This window comes from Perissodus microlepis, chromosome 15 (assembly GCF_051167445.1).
Source record: "Perissodus microlepis isolate ML-2025 ecotype Zambia chromosome 15, ASM5116744v1, whole genome shotgun sequence".
NCBI classification, from domain to species: domain Eukaryota; kingdom Metazoa; phylum Chordata; class Actinopteri; order Cichliformes; family Cichlidae; genus Perissodus; species Perissodus microlepis.
In genome coordinates, this window is record NC_140475.1 from 12,605,170 (window position 1) to 12,619,461 (window position 14,292).

The 14,292-nt window shown below is 39.9% G+C and overlaps 2 protein-coding genes across 9 annotated transcripts in view; one reads left to right on the forward strand and one right to left on the reverse strand.

Annotated features, from left to right (window-relative positions):
- The window catches only part of otofa (otoferlin a), an 89,236-nt gene extending 88,322 nt beyond the window's left edge, over positions 1-914 (reverse strand). For all 5 annotated transcript variants that reach the window (XM_084952128.1, XM_084952131.1, XM_084952132.1 and 2 more), the window contains exon 1: positions 535-914. In XM_084952128.1, the coding sequence (XP_084808254.1) occupies positions 535-616 (82 nt within the window). In that variant the 5' untranslated portion in view covers positions 617-914. The remainder of the gene's footprint in view (positions 1-534) is intronic.
- Positions 915-4,609: 3,695 nt separating this feature from the next.
- Positions 4,610-14,292, forward strand: part of fndc1 (fibronectin type III domain containing 1) — a 41,251-nt gene continuing 31,568 nt past the window's right edge. For 3 of the 4 annotated variants that reach the window (XM_084953643.1, XM_084953647.1, XM_084953645.1), the window contains exons 1-3: positions 4,610-4,765; positions 11,031-11,225; positions 12,488-12,556. In XM_084953643.1, the coding sequence (XP_084809769.1) occupies positions 4,693-4,765; positions 11,031-11,225; positions 12,488-12,556 (337 nt within the window). In that variant the 5' untranslated portion in view covers positions 4,610-4,692. The remainder of the gene's footprint in view (positions 4,766-11,030; positions 11,226-12,487; positions 12,557-14,292) is intronic. The other variant, XM_084953644.1, reaches the window with a different exon arrangement.

The window sequence follows — 14,292 nt, forward strand, 5'->3', positions numbered from 1 at the left end:
CTAAACTGGCCTCTTAAACACATTGTTCTAGTAAGTTGAAAGAAAGTAAATAAAATAACTGAAAATCAGTGATGGGAAATCGATGTTTCAGGGATGCCAAGATTGGTGTGTTTTCCTCTTTTATGATACACTTAAAAATAGAAGAGATAAAAGCTTTGAATTTACATTCACCATTCTTGGCAGAAATGGTATTAATTTTTTGTAGTACTTTACATGATGTATATAACATATAAAGGAAAAAAGACAGAATTTAATTTATCAGTATTTTACCATATTAACGAATATAATGAAATAAAACGTAAGGCTTGGATACTCGATCTCTCTTTGTGATATAGACCAGTTATTCTGTTTTGCCTGCAACTAAACTGTTTTTCTCGCTCTTCCAACTTTTTTATGCAGCGGCTGACTGGCTCTCATCACATTGTGTAACGAAACGCAAATCAGGGCACAGCACACAGCGCGATTCGGTTTCCAAACACACACGGCTTCAACATACAGAAGAATAATTCAAAAAATATACATATATATCCTTACCCCTGAATGTAACTTTGGCGATCTTGTCACCTTTCCCTCGCAGGTGAGCGACCGTCTTCAGGTGAACCATTAAAGCCATCATTAGTCCAGTCTGGTGGGGGCGGGAGTAATTTTACTCCACACAGATAAAACTTGAATCGATTTGGTGCAATCTGCGTTTAATGATGTCTTAGTGAGCCTTTCTTTGCGGGCTGGAGTCGGTGGACCCAAAAATCGCTTTCTATCCGGGCAACATGAATTTTCTTTAAAGGAAAGAAAGAAAACAAACAAAAAATCCAAAACCCAAAAATGAATTAATCACAGGCTCCAGTTAACATTTCCTCCTACTCCGTGGCTGCTGGGTCTATCGCACGTCTCTGAGCTGGCTCTTGGTTTTACTCTGCTCGTTGCGCAGGAAGGGCGGGGGTGGGCTTCAACTACAGAGAGATGATGCTCTAATTACGGGGGGACAAAACAAAACAAAAAAACACAGACCAGGCTTGGGATTCGGAGGAAAACCCTACCGCTGTTTGAGAGACATTTTTAATAAAAACGCTTAGCCATGAATCTAGACCTACTGTACTTCATGCATTTTACTTTGAAATAAAAAGATGATCTTGTTACAATAAACTTTGCACACTACAAACGGTTTGCTGCCACGCCCACATTATACTGCAACTCCCCGATCCCTTTAGTATAGCTGTGGGTCAACATGACGAACAGGTGAGGTGAACATTGTCCTTTTCTGACCTTTGGCCAACAGTTCCTGCTGAAGAGGCGTCAGGATAGCCGCAAACAACAGAAACACGTTGACTTACCTACCAGCTTCAAATCTACTCCAGTATGCACACTCACCTGCCACTTTATTAGGTGCTGCTCATTTGACGTAAACACGATAAAAGCATGGCTCTGTCCTGCCCTGTATCAGAGGTTCAGGTGATGGTGATGGTGTCTGTGATATTTAGCTTCTTGGGCCATTGAGTACCGCAAGAGCATTGCTTAATCTCCACAGCCTACCTGAGTATTGCTGCTGAACATGTCCATCTCTTTATGGCCACAGTGTACCCACCATCTGATGGCTGCTTCCAGTACGTTAATAGACCACATTACAAAGCTCAACTCACCTTAAGCTTGTTTCTTGAGCATGACAGTGATTTCACTATACTTAAGTGACCTCCACAGTGACAAGCTCTCAATCCAATAGCACATTTTTGAGAGGTGGTAGGTTGGGGCATGTAGCCGACAAATCTGCAGTAACTGTGTGATGCTAGCATGCAAATATGGACCTAAATCTTAGAGGAATGTTTTTAGCAGCTTGTCGGATCTATGTCAGGAAGAATTACGGCAAAAAAGAGGGTCCAAGCCAGTACTAACAAGGTGTACCTAATGAAGTGGAATCTGAGTATATATGTATTTGGTATGAGAAAAGATAAGGCGGTAGGTTTCTTTGGGCTCCTCTTTTTAGATTTGAAAAATAGTTATCATTCAGTAGTAATGGGTATCACTGTAAAGATACCAAGAGCACAACTGTGTGAAAACCTTTGTTTTGATGCATTGTTCAGATGTGTCTGCAAGCAACAGCAGAGAAGCTCTACATCTGCTCGCTCATATAGTGTTCCTCACAGCATGAAACCAAAACTTCAGAGCTGTGAGTTTCTTCAGGAATGCCACTGTTTTCTGATTGCAAAGGCAGCAGCAGGAGTTCCTGTGACAGCATTGTGATGCTTCTGGTCCTTAACATCCCAGGAGCAGTGCTCAGCACTCAATATTCCGTCAAATATTCTGCTAAGAATGGATTCCAAACAAATACACCTATGCTGTGTTATAAACTGCGAAAACAGCATCATAGTCTAAACTGGTTTAAACGGGGTATAAAAGATGACTACAACACCCAGTTTTAGGGAGTATCTATGAGCACCTTCAAAAAGAATTATGGAAAACACAGACAACAGCAGACTGAAATGAACAATCCCTGAATTTATCATCTTTGTACAAAGAAAAATAAAGATTCCAGAAGAAGACACACCAGCCAACATGCCATCCTTTATTCTGTAATAAAACACAAATCAATTGTGTTTTAAATAAAGTTAGATATGAAAGAATTCAGTTTAGAGCATAATGCAACAAATTTGACAAATGACAAAAATTATCAACAAAGTAAAGACACAATAATGACAGAACTGGGACACACACTATACTTTAACACCTACTGATATAAACCCTACTAGACAGTGAGTCTCTGTGGATACAATAAATCTGGTGAGATGGCCCAGTATTGTATCACAAACAAACAAAAACTTGTCTCTTCACTTGAGGTAATCGGGAGTACCTGGCATAAACAGCCTCAGGCGTGTGTATAACAAGAGAGAACACATTTCTACCACAGTCTCTCTCTCTCTGGTGTGAATGAGTGACAGTCTGTAAGTATCTTTTGTTTAAATTATGTATTGCGGTTTGCACTGACTCATGTATGAGAGACATAGAGAGATGAGTAATAAAGTAACTAATACTGAAAAAAACCCAATTTAATCTGTGCAAATGATCCAAAGCCAGCAGCGCTGCAGACATCAAAGCTGCTTCTTGTTATTATTCAATTTTCTTTTTTTAATCTGAATTTTTGCGCCACTGCTTCCTAATATCAAAGTGTGGTTAAAAACCGCGCCCCTGGCTTAAACCCTTTAGTTCTCTTGTCTTTTCCTCGGGGGAGGGGGTCCAACCCCGTGTTAGAAAGGTTCTGGATGAATAACTTTGATGTAAAAGACATCAAAGTCATTCATAAATTAAGTCATGTGCAAATGATTGACATTGTTTTCCAGTAGTGATATGAGCTTTAGCCAGCAGAGGGAACTGTTGGAAAACTGTTGGCTTGGCCCACACTGGTACAGATGGACATAGAGATGTTTTCATGACAATACCAATGAAGACACTCATTAAAATAACTGTCAGTTCAGTCAGTGTTGCTACCATATTGTCGCAGGCCGTACGGGACATTTGCTGTTATAACATTAAAGGTCGAGGGAATCTACAGCGGAACCCAGAAGATTTCTAAGAAATCAGAGAAGCTCTCTTATTAAAAAAATGAGTAGAAAATCTTCCTGACTTCAGTGTGGTGGGCACATTGGAAAAGAAATAAACAATATATATTAATAGTTCAGTTATAGAGAAAAATGGATTTAAATCAGTTTACTGCAACATGACATCACACCTTTTTTTTTTCTTTTTTTTTGAAAGGCAAACGGTTCAGATTATATCCAAAACAACAGTGGATAAAAGCCATAGTATTACTAGGTCAGTGTTTACAATACTCAACAATTAGTTCCAGTTTTCTCCTCAATGCCTCCTTTTATTGACAACAACAGTCTGCTCCATCTAGTGGTTAAATTAATTCTTCGGAAAATTTATGTAATTATGAACTTTGTCTCCACTGATTAGATCATCATGTGCTGGAATTTTACTTGGCCCACGATTCTGTTCTCTCACACCTGGTGCACAGATGGTGTCATGGAAAGGTTTAATCCTGGGGTGGATCAGGTGGGCTGGAAGAATAATACTGATAGTCGTATAGATGAAACTTGAGAATATAAATGAGGTTTAAAAGGTAGATATTGGCTTTATTTTTTATTTTATTTATTTTAATAAATGACTGATCCGTAGGTCTGTTATAATCTAGTACTTCTCAAGTCCTCCCATTTTTTCCATCTCTATACCTGCTTCCAGCCTTTAAAGCTTTGGATGCAATCATCCTGGTTACCTCCAGAGGGAGACATTTTCTCATTTTCTCTCTTTCATACTAGTATTTTATCCAGAAATTAATGATTAGCTTAACTTCATGGAATTTAGAAAAAAAATATCTAAGTCTCCATGTTTGTAATCAGCACTCTGGCCTCAGTCTGTATGTTTTTGGGGGGGGGGGGGTGTTAGTTAGTTAGTTAGTTAGTTTTCCTCTTCATAACATTTTATGAGTTGAAAAGCAGCCTCGAAATACTTGTTTCAAATCACAAACGACTAATAAGGCATTAATAGTGTGTTTGTGTGCAGGTTTACCGATGTTAACCAGAGGCAGTTCACGGCGAAGTGCAGCATTCCCATCGGCAGATGGGAGGGAATAGGGCTGATGTGTCCCAGCCCTCTGCATCCAGCTGGTGCGTCGCACCACAGCAGTAGTTCGCCACACTCACCATGGCTTTAGCCACAGGCAGGACGCTCGTGGCACTACTTCTTACGCTTTGTGGGCCAGGATGCAGCTGGGCAGGTAAAACGTTGATTTACTTCTTTCATAAGCAGGTGCAAGTAGAGCACTTACGTGTAAAGCAGTTTGATACTTGTTTTATCTGATTATCCGGGTACTGTTGCTTTCTTGTCCACTCGTGAAGAGAAAATTGAACTTATCAAAGAGGTCATGTGCCTTGTGATTGGATATTTAAAATGCATTCAAAAGAAGCTGTTCATATTAACAAGTTTAAACAAAAGGAATCCTAGAATGTGCAGGTATTTGCATGTGTGCACGTCAGTGTCCACGTTTCCATTTGCAGAAAACAAAGTAGATTAAGTGCATCATATTTAACTCACTGGGACGTTTCATTTCAAGCGTGCAGTTTGAGTCATTATCAGATGTGAACGATTTCGTTTAAATGAGAGCTATTAGAGAAAATATGAAGTGACAGCATTTTTCACCCATGAAACTTTGTGGGGGGAAACTATGATGCAGGACCGAGCAGTTATGGAACAAGTCCTTTCCTTAGTGGCCACATCCAAAAGTAACTGGGATGCATGGTTAGGAGATGATGACAAATTTCTGGCGACATCATGAAATACTGTGAATGGTGGCATATTAAATATGGAACTAATTCAGCTGAATGTGGAGATAAATGGCTTTAAAGTGGACTTTGATTAGTGACTAGAAGTGAAGGAGTTGATTTGAGATGTCACATCATCCATCAGCTATAGTCAGGAATGGCTGGACAGTGAAGCAGATTTTGAACCCAGGAGACTATGCAGGTTTTTTGTTGATTCATAGGCTGGCAGGATTTTACTAGAAAGGCACAGTGATATATCAGATGTGCAGCGAATTTTTGACAAGCACAGAGAGTGCAAACCACAGCAGCACATATGTTTTTGAAGTTTCTTAAGTGCTGTTTGTAAAATCAATTTTCAGGGAAAGTATTCAACATCCTCCAGACAGTGAAAACATTCAAAATATCAAACGTACCACAAAGCCCAAGGAGTTTCACAGAGGACAAAGGTAATCTTTTTGGCTTGGGCTTAAAGGCCAGACTTTCCTTCACCCTCCCTTCCTCCTCAATTTTATTCAGTTCACTTATTTTGTCAGTTGATCTGTAGACTTCTATATGCCTCCCTCTCAAATGTAAGCACTTAGCGCATGAGATCACTGCTTTCACTGAATATAGGCAGCTGCCATTTATTGTGGTCCTTTCTCTGAGTCATTTTCTTTTCCATCGTTTTGGAAGTCTTTTCAGAGCGTCACATTTATTCACTTCCACACATTTACACCTGGGAGCCCCTGCAGCTACAGCTCACTGTAGATTGGACCAGTGTTGAGTTAAATGGCTTCTTCTCGGGCAGTAGTTGTTAAGAGAGAGGAGAGTGTTACTCATTAACTTTCTCTGCTATCATCAGCCCGTCACTCTGAAATTATTCACAAAAGAGGACGAGTAAGCTCGTGGGGATATCTGAATACCTACGCAGGGGCAGTGCAGGAAAAACGAAATCTGCCTATCAACTTCTGGAATTTACACAAACTGTGTGGAGAGCATGAAGGACAGGGAGTGAGGAGAAGGAATCATGTCCTTGCAGGTCACTGGAATTTCATTATTCACATGTCAGGATTCTTCAAGGGAGGCTACATGCAAGAGTTTTAGGATGAGGAGCTTCATAACTTTTTTACTTCAGGAAAATAGAGACTTGCTGAGAGGCTTCCCCCCCCCCCCGCATATTTCTAATATTGCTAATGCTTTCCATAATCTTTAATCACCTGACCCTATGCCCCTGCTCACCTGCACCTCGGCTGCATATCAAACCTGCCAGCAACAGCATGTCTCGTGTCATGATGTCATCTCTGGGCACTGTTCCACTTGCTTTAACAAGTACCACCTGGCCTACGAGCACCCTGTCAAAGCTTGATTTGAGCATATTAGATTTGCAGCGAGAAGATAGACAATAAACCAACACTATGAGGCGTCAGACCTCATCACTAACTGCTTTGAATAATTGCTTAGAATAACTTTGGAAAGGTTTTTTATAAAAGCAAAGTCACATGTGAGCACCAGCACAGAAAAGCTAAATATGCTGTTAGATCCCAAATGTTCTGGCCTGCTTCTGATTGTAGATGTCATGTGCCATAAACATTTTATATGGATGCGTGTAACCTGCCCAAAGCTAAGCGCTTACTCACTTGAGGCTGTCGCTTCAAATAAAATCTGTCCTCAGTCACAATTCAGTGGCAAATTAAGCTCAAGTCAACACAATAAACTGGTTGCATAAAGTCAGGCAGTTCAGCGATTGGTGTGACTGACTGCAGTCAGAAAGCAGTGATAAACTTTGGGCACAGTCTCAGTCTGGTGTGTTGGCTTTATCACAGAGTCGATTGCAGGAGAGAGTTTACTGGTCGTTAGAGGTGAGGCGGTGGTGAACTGGTAAAAAGAGAAATGTAGCACTGGGCAAGATTTCACACCTCCCACATAGATGAATGTATGTTCACACAGGCATCTGAATTCTTTTAAACGTGCAAATTCCACTTATTTTCTTAAGACTAACTATCAAAGAAAACGATATTTGGAGTAATCTTGTGGCTTTCTGGGAAAAACCAGCAGTGACTTGGATAAGAAAACCGATATTACACACGTTTCTAAACACCATGTGGAAACACTTGCGATACGAGCTCTATCCAATGGTTGAAACATCTAAAGACAAGAGAAGCAAGAAAATATTGTGTTATTTAACTCCCTCAGGTCCCTGAACACATAAGCACGAAAATAGGTTTCTTAGTCTTGTAATTTAAACTGCAGATTTTTGTCGATCCGTGTATTCTTTTAAGCAGAGCACAAATGCAAAAGACACGTCTTCCTACTTACCACAAGCTCCAACAATTGGGTGGTTTTCTCCACAATTTTACACCATTTACAGCAATTTTTCGCCTACAGCCAAGTACAGTTTAGATAATTTGTTTGTGGTGCTCTCTCAGTATTTAAATGGTAAATGGTAAATGGCCTGCATTTGTATAGCGCTTTTCTAGTCCATAGGACCCCAAAGCGCTTTACACTACATTCAGTCATCCACCCATTCACACACACATCCACACACTGGCGATGGCAAGCTACATTGTAGCCACAGCCACCCTGGGGCGCACTGACAGAGGCGAGGCTGCCGGACACAGGCGCCACCGGGCCCTCTGACCACCACCAGTAGGCAAACACGGGGTTAGTATCTTGCCCAAGGATATTTGGCATGCAGCCAGGAGGCAGCCTGGGATCGAACCACCGACCTTCTGATTAGTGGCTGACCTGCTCTGCCACCTGAGCTACAGCCAGGTGAACTTACATTCAACGGCATCTTTTCAGAATACGTTTTTCATTTATTCTGTATAAAACACAGAACCCACAGTGAACAGAAAAGCCTTTCAGTAAAAACTGCTCACAGCATGCTCTGTTGATTATCAAAAGTTAATGGGACATTGTTTCTGAAAAGGCACGCTGTTGTTAACTCTTTTTTTTCTAATGCAAAATTTCTGCTTATAAAATGGTGTTTATTTAAGTGGTATCAGAAACTTCAGAAAAAAGCAAAAAAAATAAATAAATGGACAAACAAACCCAAAACATGTGCAAAATGTTCTTTTCTTTCTTTTTTGTGTTATCTGAGTGCTCCAAGCACATCTTCCAAAACTATTTTAAGCAACTTAAACAAAATACAGTTGAGCAACTGGACTTCACCTCAATCTTGAGTTTTAACTGTTTTTAGTGCTATAAAAGGCTCATATACCCACAACACACATGTGCAAAACTTGTGCTAAAATGATTAAAAACCTATAGCAAAGCAGATATGTCCATGCCACCTTCATCTGGCAATTCACTAGCACCGAGTTTGTGGAAAGTGACATTTATTAGACATTAGTAGCGAATTGTTATGGGGTGAATGAGAGGTCACGACCTGTGATTTTGATGCAAGGTAAGGTAAAAAAAAAAAAAGAAGGTGTTCTTGTAAAAGCAGAGCAGACTGCAGGTGCTCCAGCACAAGTATTTTATTGAACATTTTTGCAGCAGTCATTTGACCTCAGGGCTTACCTCCATGTGCTTCTACACATGCTCATACATGTGTGTGCGTACCTGTGTGTGACTCTTCAAGGGTGCATGTGTACCACACGTCCTGTATCCATCTAACACAAGGGCCCATGCTTTTCTAGACACACAAGCATAAAAATGAAAAAGGCAGTGACTTAATGACCTCAGGCCCTGCCCTCATTCTTAACATAGTTAATACTTTCCACTGTCTAACTCAATCATACTCTATCCATCTTTCCATTTCACATTCACAAACACAGCACAGGCAATGCTATTATATTACTGCCCCAGTCTCCCATGGCAACTCCCTGAAAGCAAGCCTTGCTCTGTATGATTAGGATTGGTACAGCCACTATTGCTCAGCTATCTTCCCAACGTGTTTATTCTTGGATATCATTTGTGCATCTGCTGTCTCTGAAGACGTCTTGATTTAATCTGGTTTGCCCTTGGATCAAAAATTTCCTGAGAGGCCAAATGAAGGCTGTCTGGACAGAGGAAAGGATCCCATCCTATGTAACACACAGCCTTATTAGAAGCAGCCTGTGTCAGTGGGGATTGTCATGCACAGCTGATGAAGCTTAGTCCACTGTAAGACTGAATTAATGAGGAAATAATGAGTCGACTGTGTGTGTGTGTGTGTTTTTTTTTAACTTAGATCACAAAATGATATAAGCCATTATCTCAGGAGTTGGTGATGGCTGAACTCAGCAAAAACAAATACGAGACAATCTTTCAGCACACGATAAAGTCCTACTTAAGCTGAAACAACGCTAAAGGGCTATGAACAGCTGTGACCAGCTGGATAACAGAGCTCAGAAGGCCTAAGTAGCAATTATATCTAAATGTTAAAAAGTGAAGATCCAGCTGGGAGAGGTGAATTTGTGATGATACTAAACCAAAAGTGCTCATGTAAACCTCTGCAGGGGAAAGCCAAGGACATCATGACTGTAGCATATCATCTGTTTAGCAAATGTTCCAATGTTATTAGGATCTTTCGATTTAAAGCTGCTATATTTTTAAAGAGTGCATTAATGGCCGTGCATCTTTGAAAGGAGAATCTGTTTGTGGTGTTTTATGATACAGTTTTGGTTTGTTCTTGCTGCTCTCAAATTTATAGCAGCAGCTACAGACAGCTGATTTCACTAAAAACTGAGTGCATGCCACCTGCTCTGGATCAAACAGCAGACAGATAACACAGCGTACGCAGTGAATTTTAGAGCTAAAATTTCCCTGAGAAGTTGGCGGACAGCAGACCTGAGTTGAAATAGGCCCATTAGATCAGCGTTTATTGGGTGGATAAAAAAAATACACGAAATAATAGAAATTGTTTGTTACCATTGGTCCATGAAAATATAATAATTGGTCAGTTCTGTACTTCTCCCAATAAAGTTTTTGTATATTTTTGTTTTCTAGTCATCAGAATTTAGATTTTATGAAGTACCCATTGTGATGTCACATTTGATGATCTGAGTGAGATCTGAAATCTGACCGAGAAACGGAGGACACTGTACAATTAGAGCCAGTTACCCAGCTTTTGTATCTTTTCCGTCTGTACGCCACACGAATGCAACCAGTGGTTTGCACCTTGTTGTTAACCCTCTGTATTTCCAGTCATGACGGTGTCTCTTGGTTGTAGACTTTGACGATGGTATGCCTACCCCCTCGAGTGTTTTTGACTGAATTAGATGGTATGAAATTGTTCTTATGAAGTTGTACTTAAAGTGAAAAGGCATAAAATACAAATTCAAAACTTTGTATTTTCAACTTCAGATACGATGTCCTCTTCATTTGTCCTGAGATAACAAGGGAACAGATCTGGCCTGGCCATTAAACTGGCTGTCAGTCATGTGTACAGTTATTTTTAAAAATGGTGAGCTGTGTATAAAAGTTATTGTAATTTTTATGCAGTTATTGCAAAGTCTGCAGCGAAGTCTGTTTCTTTGTGTATTTGATTATAGATGTGATGCTAAATATACATAAAATAGAAACAATATTGTATTAAATAATACTTGAAACCTGCAACAAAGAGAAAGTATTTGGAAAATGTTTCCTGAGTTTGTAAATTAGGTTATAGAGAGGACTATTTTCTTAGGGAGATTTATTTTTGCCGAATTCATGTTTAATGCACTTCCACATTTCTTGCATGCTAAATGCTAAATAAAAAACTCTTTAAAAAAAATGTATGCCCCTGAAATGTATCTTAATGTGGTTTTTGTGTTGCAGCAGAGAAAGCCCCACGACCACAAAATGTGAAAACAACATCTGTGGAGAAGGGCCTTAGGGAAAGCTGGGAGCCGTCTATCCATCTAGATGGAAGACCTGTGGACCGCTTCATGATCAGCTCCAGTAAACCCACGAGATCCCATCGATTCACTAAAGTGAGCAAGGACAGTCGCGCTCCTATGTTGGAGGATGTAGGTAAGAAAGAGTCAATAAAAGTTCAAAAAGAGGAGGATGAGAATGTGAGATGTTAAAATCAGATGGTCACGATCCCATAACCATGTTGAAGTTATGCCTGTAAATGAACTGGAACTAATGGTACGTGCTGGTAGAGCTGCTAGACAAAAAAAAAGTAATCCAGAAGAATATAAATGGACACAGAGCATACAAATAAGGTTTGCCTTAAACCGTGAAGTGAGCTTTGAAATCTCACAGTTCTGCATTTTCTCAAGATAAATGCCAAGAATGAGACAAGGAACAAGAAGCAAAGTAGACACTCAAGACAGTGTGGTGTGTAAAAGTGCATGCGTATGTTGACTTGATTAATGATGATTAATCTCTATATGTGGATTAGTTCATAATTGGATGCACTGTCCTAAAAGTTTGCCAGAGGGAAAGCACACCAGGGGTAATGTGCGTGTCAGGCCATCATCATCCTAGCTCAGTAGACAGTGGTTGTTTGAGGCTTTAGAGAAGGGGCTTATTTTTAGGTTTTAATAGCTTCTTTTGGTATTTTCTAATCCCACATTGTAAAACTTAAGTCAGGTCTTTATGCTTCTATATACATACATACATACATACATACATACACTTTTTGTTACTGACTGAGTCCAACCTGCTTTTGTCATTATTTCATTTTCCTCCATCCTTGGCACCATACTTCATCAAAGTCTGCAGCCAACCCAGCCCTGCTCCTATAATCCTGTGTTGTGGCCACTTACTCTGTGCATGTGTGTGCGCGCAGCTTATGTGTGTCTGGTGGTGGTTGTGGTGAAAGACTGGGTGGTGCCAACTGATGAAGTCATGCATTGTCTGTGTTTTCAAAAAAAGTGTCTACAGATGCATGTGTGTTTGTGTTCTTGTGCGTTGCCCAGTACAACTTCTGGTGGCCGCTGTGGTCTCTCCAGCTCCAGCACAGTTCACCGTAAATCTCAAAAATCTGGCAGGCGAGCTCAGTCTCAGCTTCGCCTTTCCAGAAATTCCTTGCAGATCATGTGTTGTTCCCTCAGCAGCATGAGAGCAGCATCAGCTGTCATAAATAACCCCATACTGTTTGCTTCAACATCATTAATGTGTCTGGAGCAACAAAGACAAAACGTCGACCTGATATGATATGATATGATATGATATAGACTATGTAAACAATATTTTAAAAATCAGTTTGTTTTTCTTTTTATTTACAGAATGAACTGCTTCCTTACTAGTTGATATATCCAGATATCCTTTGTTTTTGTTTCTAGACCCTGAATGGGTTAACCTGGATGGCTTTGCTGTGTTGGGCGGTGCACCTGTCAGCAATTTATCAGCAGGTAAACCTAATCAGAGGGCATCATTACCAACATTACCTGACAATGGGTTAAAAGCATGATACGAGGAATTGTCTTGAATTCTCTTTCTTCAGGCAATAATCACCCTTTTCTTTATCCCCTTACTTGGTTCTTCCCCACGGGATGAATAAAGGGAAACACTCATTTGTCTCTGACGCCCACATTTCTGTCTATTTAGATAGATGTGTTTTTCTTGTAGGTGAACCATATTTTAAATCTGTTTTAGAGAGTGTTACCTTTAATGACATTTGCCACAGTTATTTTTAAAAAATAATTACCTGTCAGATTTCAGTAGACTGTGAAATCACAAGAAATCAGGAACAGACACATTGCTGGAAGCCAATATTGGCAGACTATTTAGAAAGTGAACACTTTGAGTTGCGGGTATGAGTGCCCTGTCAAGCAGGCCTTACTGATTTATCAGGTGAGTGAAAACTAACTGCAAACAATTTTGGTAATTAATTGTATGAGTAATTTATCAAGGAAATGTATTAATAATTGGTGTTATAACATTCTCAAAGGCTGTTAATGTCATTGTGTGGTCAGTCCAAAACGATGTAAGCAGTAGTGATAGCAATGCAAACATATGGCCCTCTAGGACTTATTTGTACAGTTCTGTACAAAAGTCTTGAACCACCCCATATTTTTTTGCATTTTCCTTCCAAGGAGTCAGACTTTTTCTTTTCTTTAAGTGTCTTGAGTATTAGCTCTCCAACTTTTTGATGATCATTCAAAGTTCTTTGTTTGGACATTGGCTCCTTCACTTGTTTTTCAAATCTCGTACCTAACCCTTTTCACACTGAGGAGCAACTTAGCAAAAAGACCTGAGTGATACATCTGGCCCTGCTGTATGCCAAGCCTCATCAGATGTAGTCTCAGTGGAAGGGTGGCTGTCAAAAAACTATTGTTAAGGAAGAGAAACAGGGAGAAAAGGCTGGGGTGTGCCAAATTACACAAGAATTGGACTAAAAGTCGATGGCAACAGATCTTATGGAGCGATCAATTGAAATTTGAAATTTGTAGTTTAAATTATCGTCAGCACGTATGGAGGAGGTCAGGAAAGAGGTACAATAGACAGCGTCTACAGCCATCTGTAAAACATGGTGGAGCTTCTGTTGTGGTTTGAAGCTGCATTTCAGTCAGTGGTGTTGGAAATTGTGTCAAAATTGCAGAAAAATGTAGAAAAGTATGATCAGATATTGATCAACCATACAATATTATCTGGAAAGCATCTAATTGGCAACAGCTTCATTTTTCAGATTGACAATGATCTCAAACACACTGCTAATGCAGTAAAAGACAGAAAAACACCAGTGGAACACATTCAGTCATGGATTGGCCTCCCCAGAGCTTTCCTAAGAGCCGTTGTGGTCATTCCAATATTAATTTTCAAGCTTGGTGGAATTCTCCAAACTATGTTTTTACATGTATTGTGCATACATGTGCATATTTGCATGTTTCGCTGAATCTCTGTATGCTGTCACTATTTTCCATTTCCAAAGTATAAAAAAAATTAGTGGTGGCTCAAGACTTGCATAGTGCTGTACTTTTTTTGTGTGCAGCCCAATGTGATATTTGAGCTTATGTCATGTAAATGCTCATTGGTCTAATCAAACGTAGACATGCATCATACTGTTCCAGTGGACAGTTTAGTCTCTCTAAACCACTTAATCGTGGCAGGGAACGTGGAGAAAACTCTTTAAAATTCCCTATTGAAA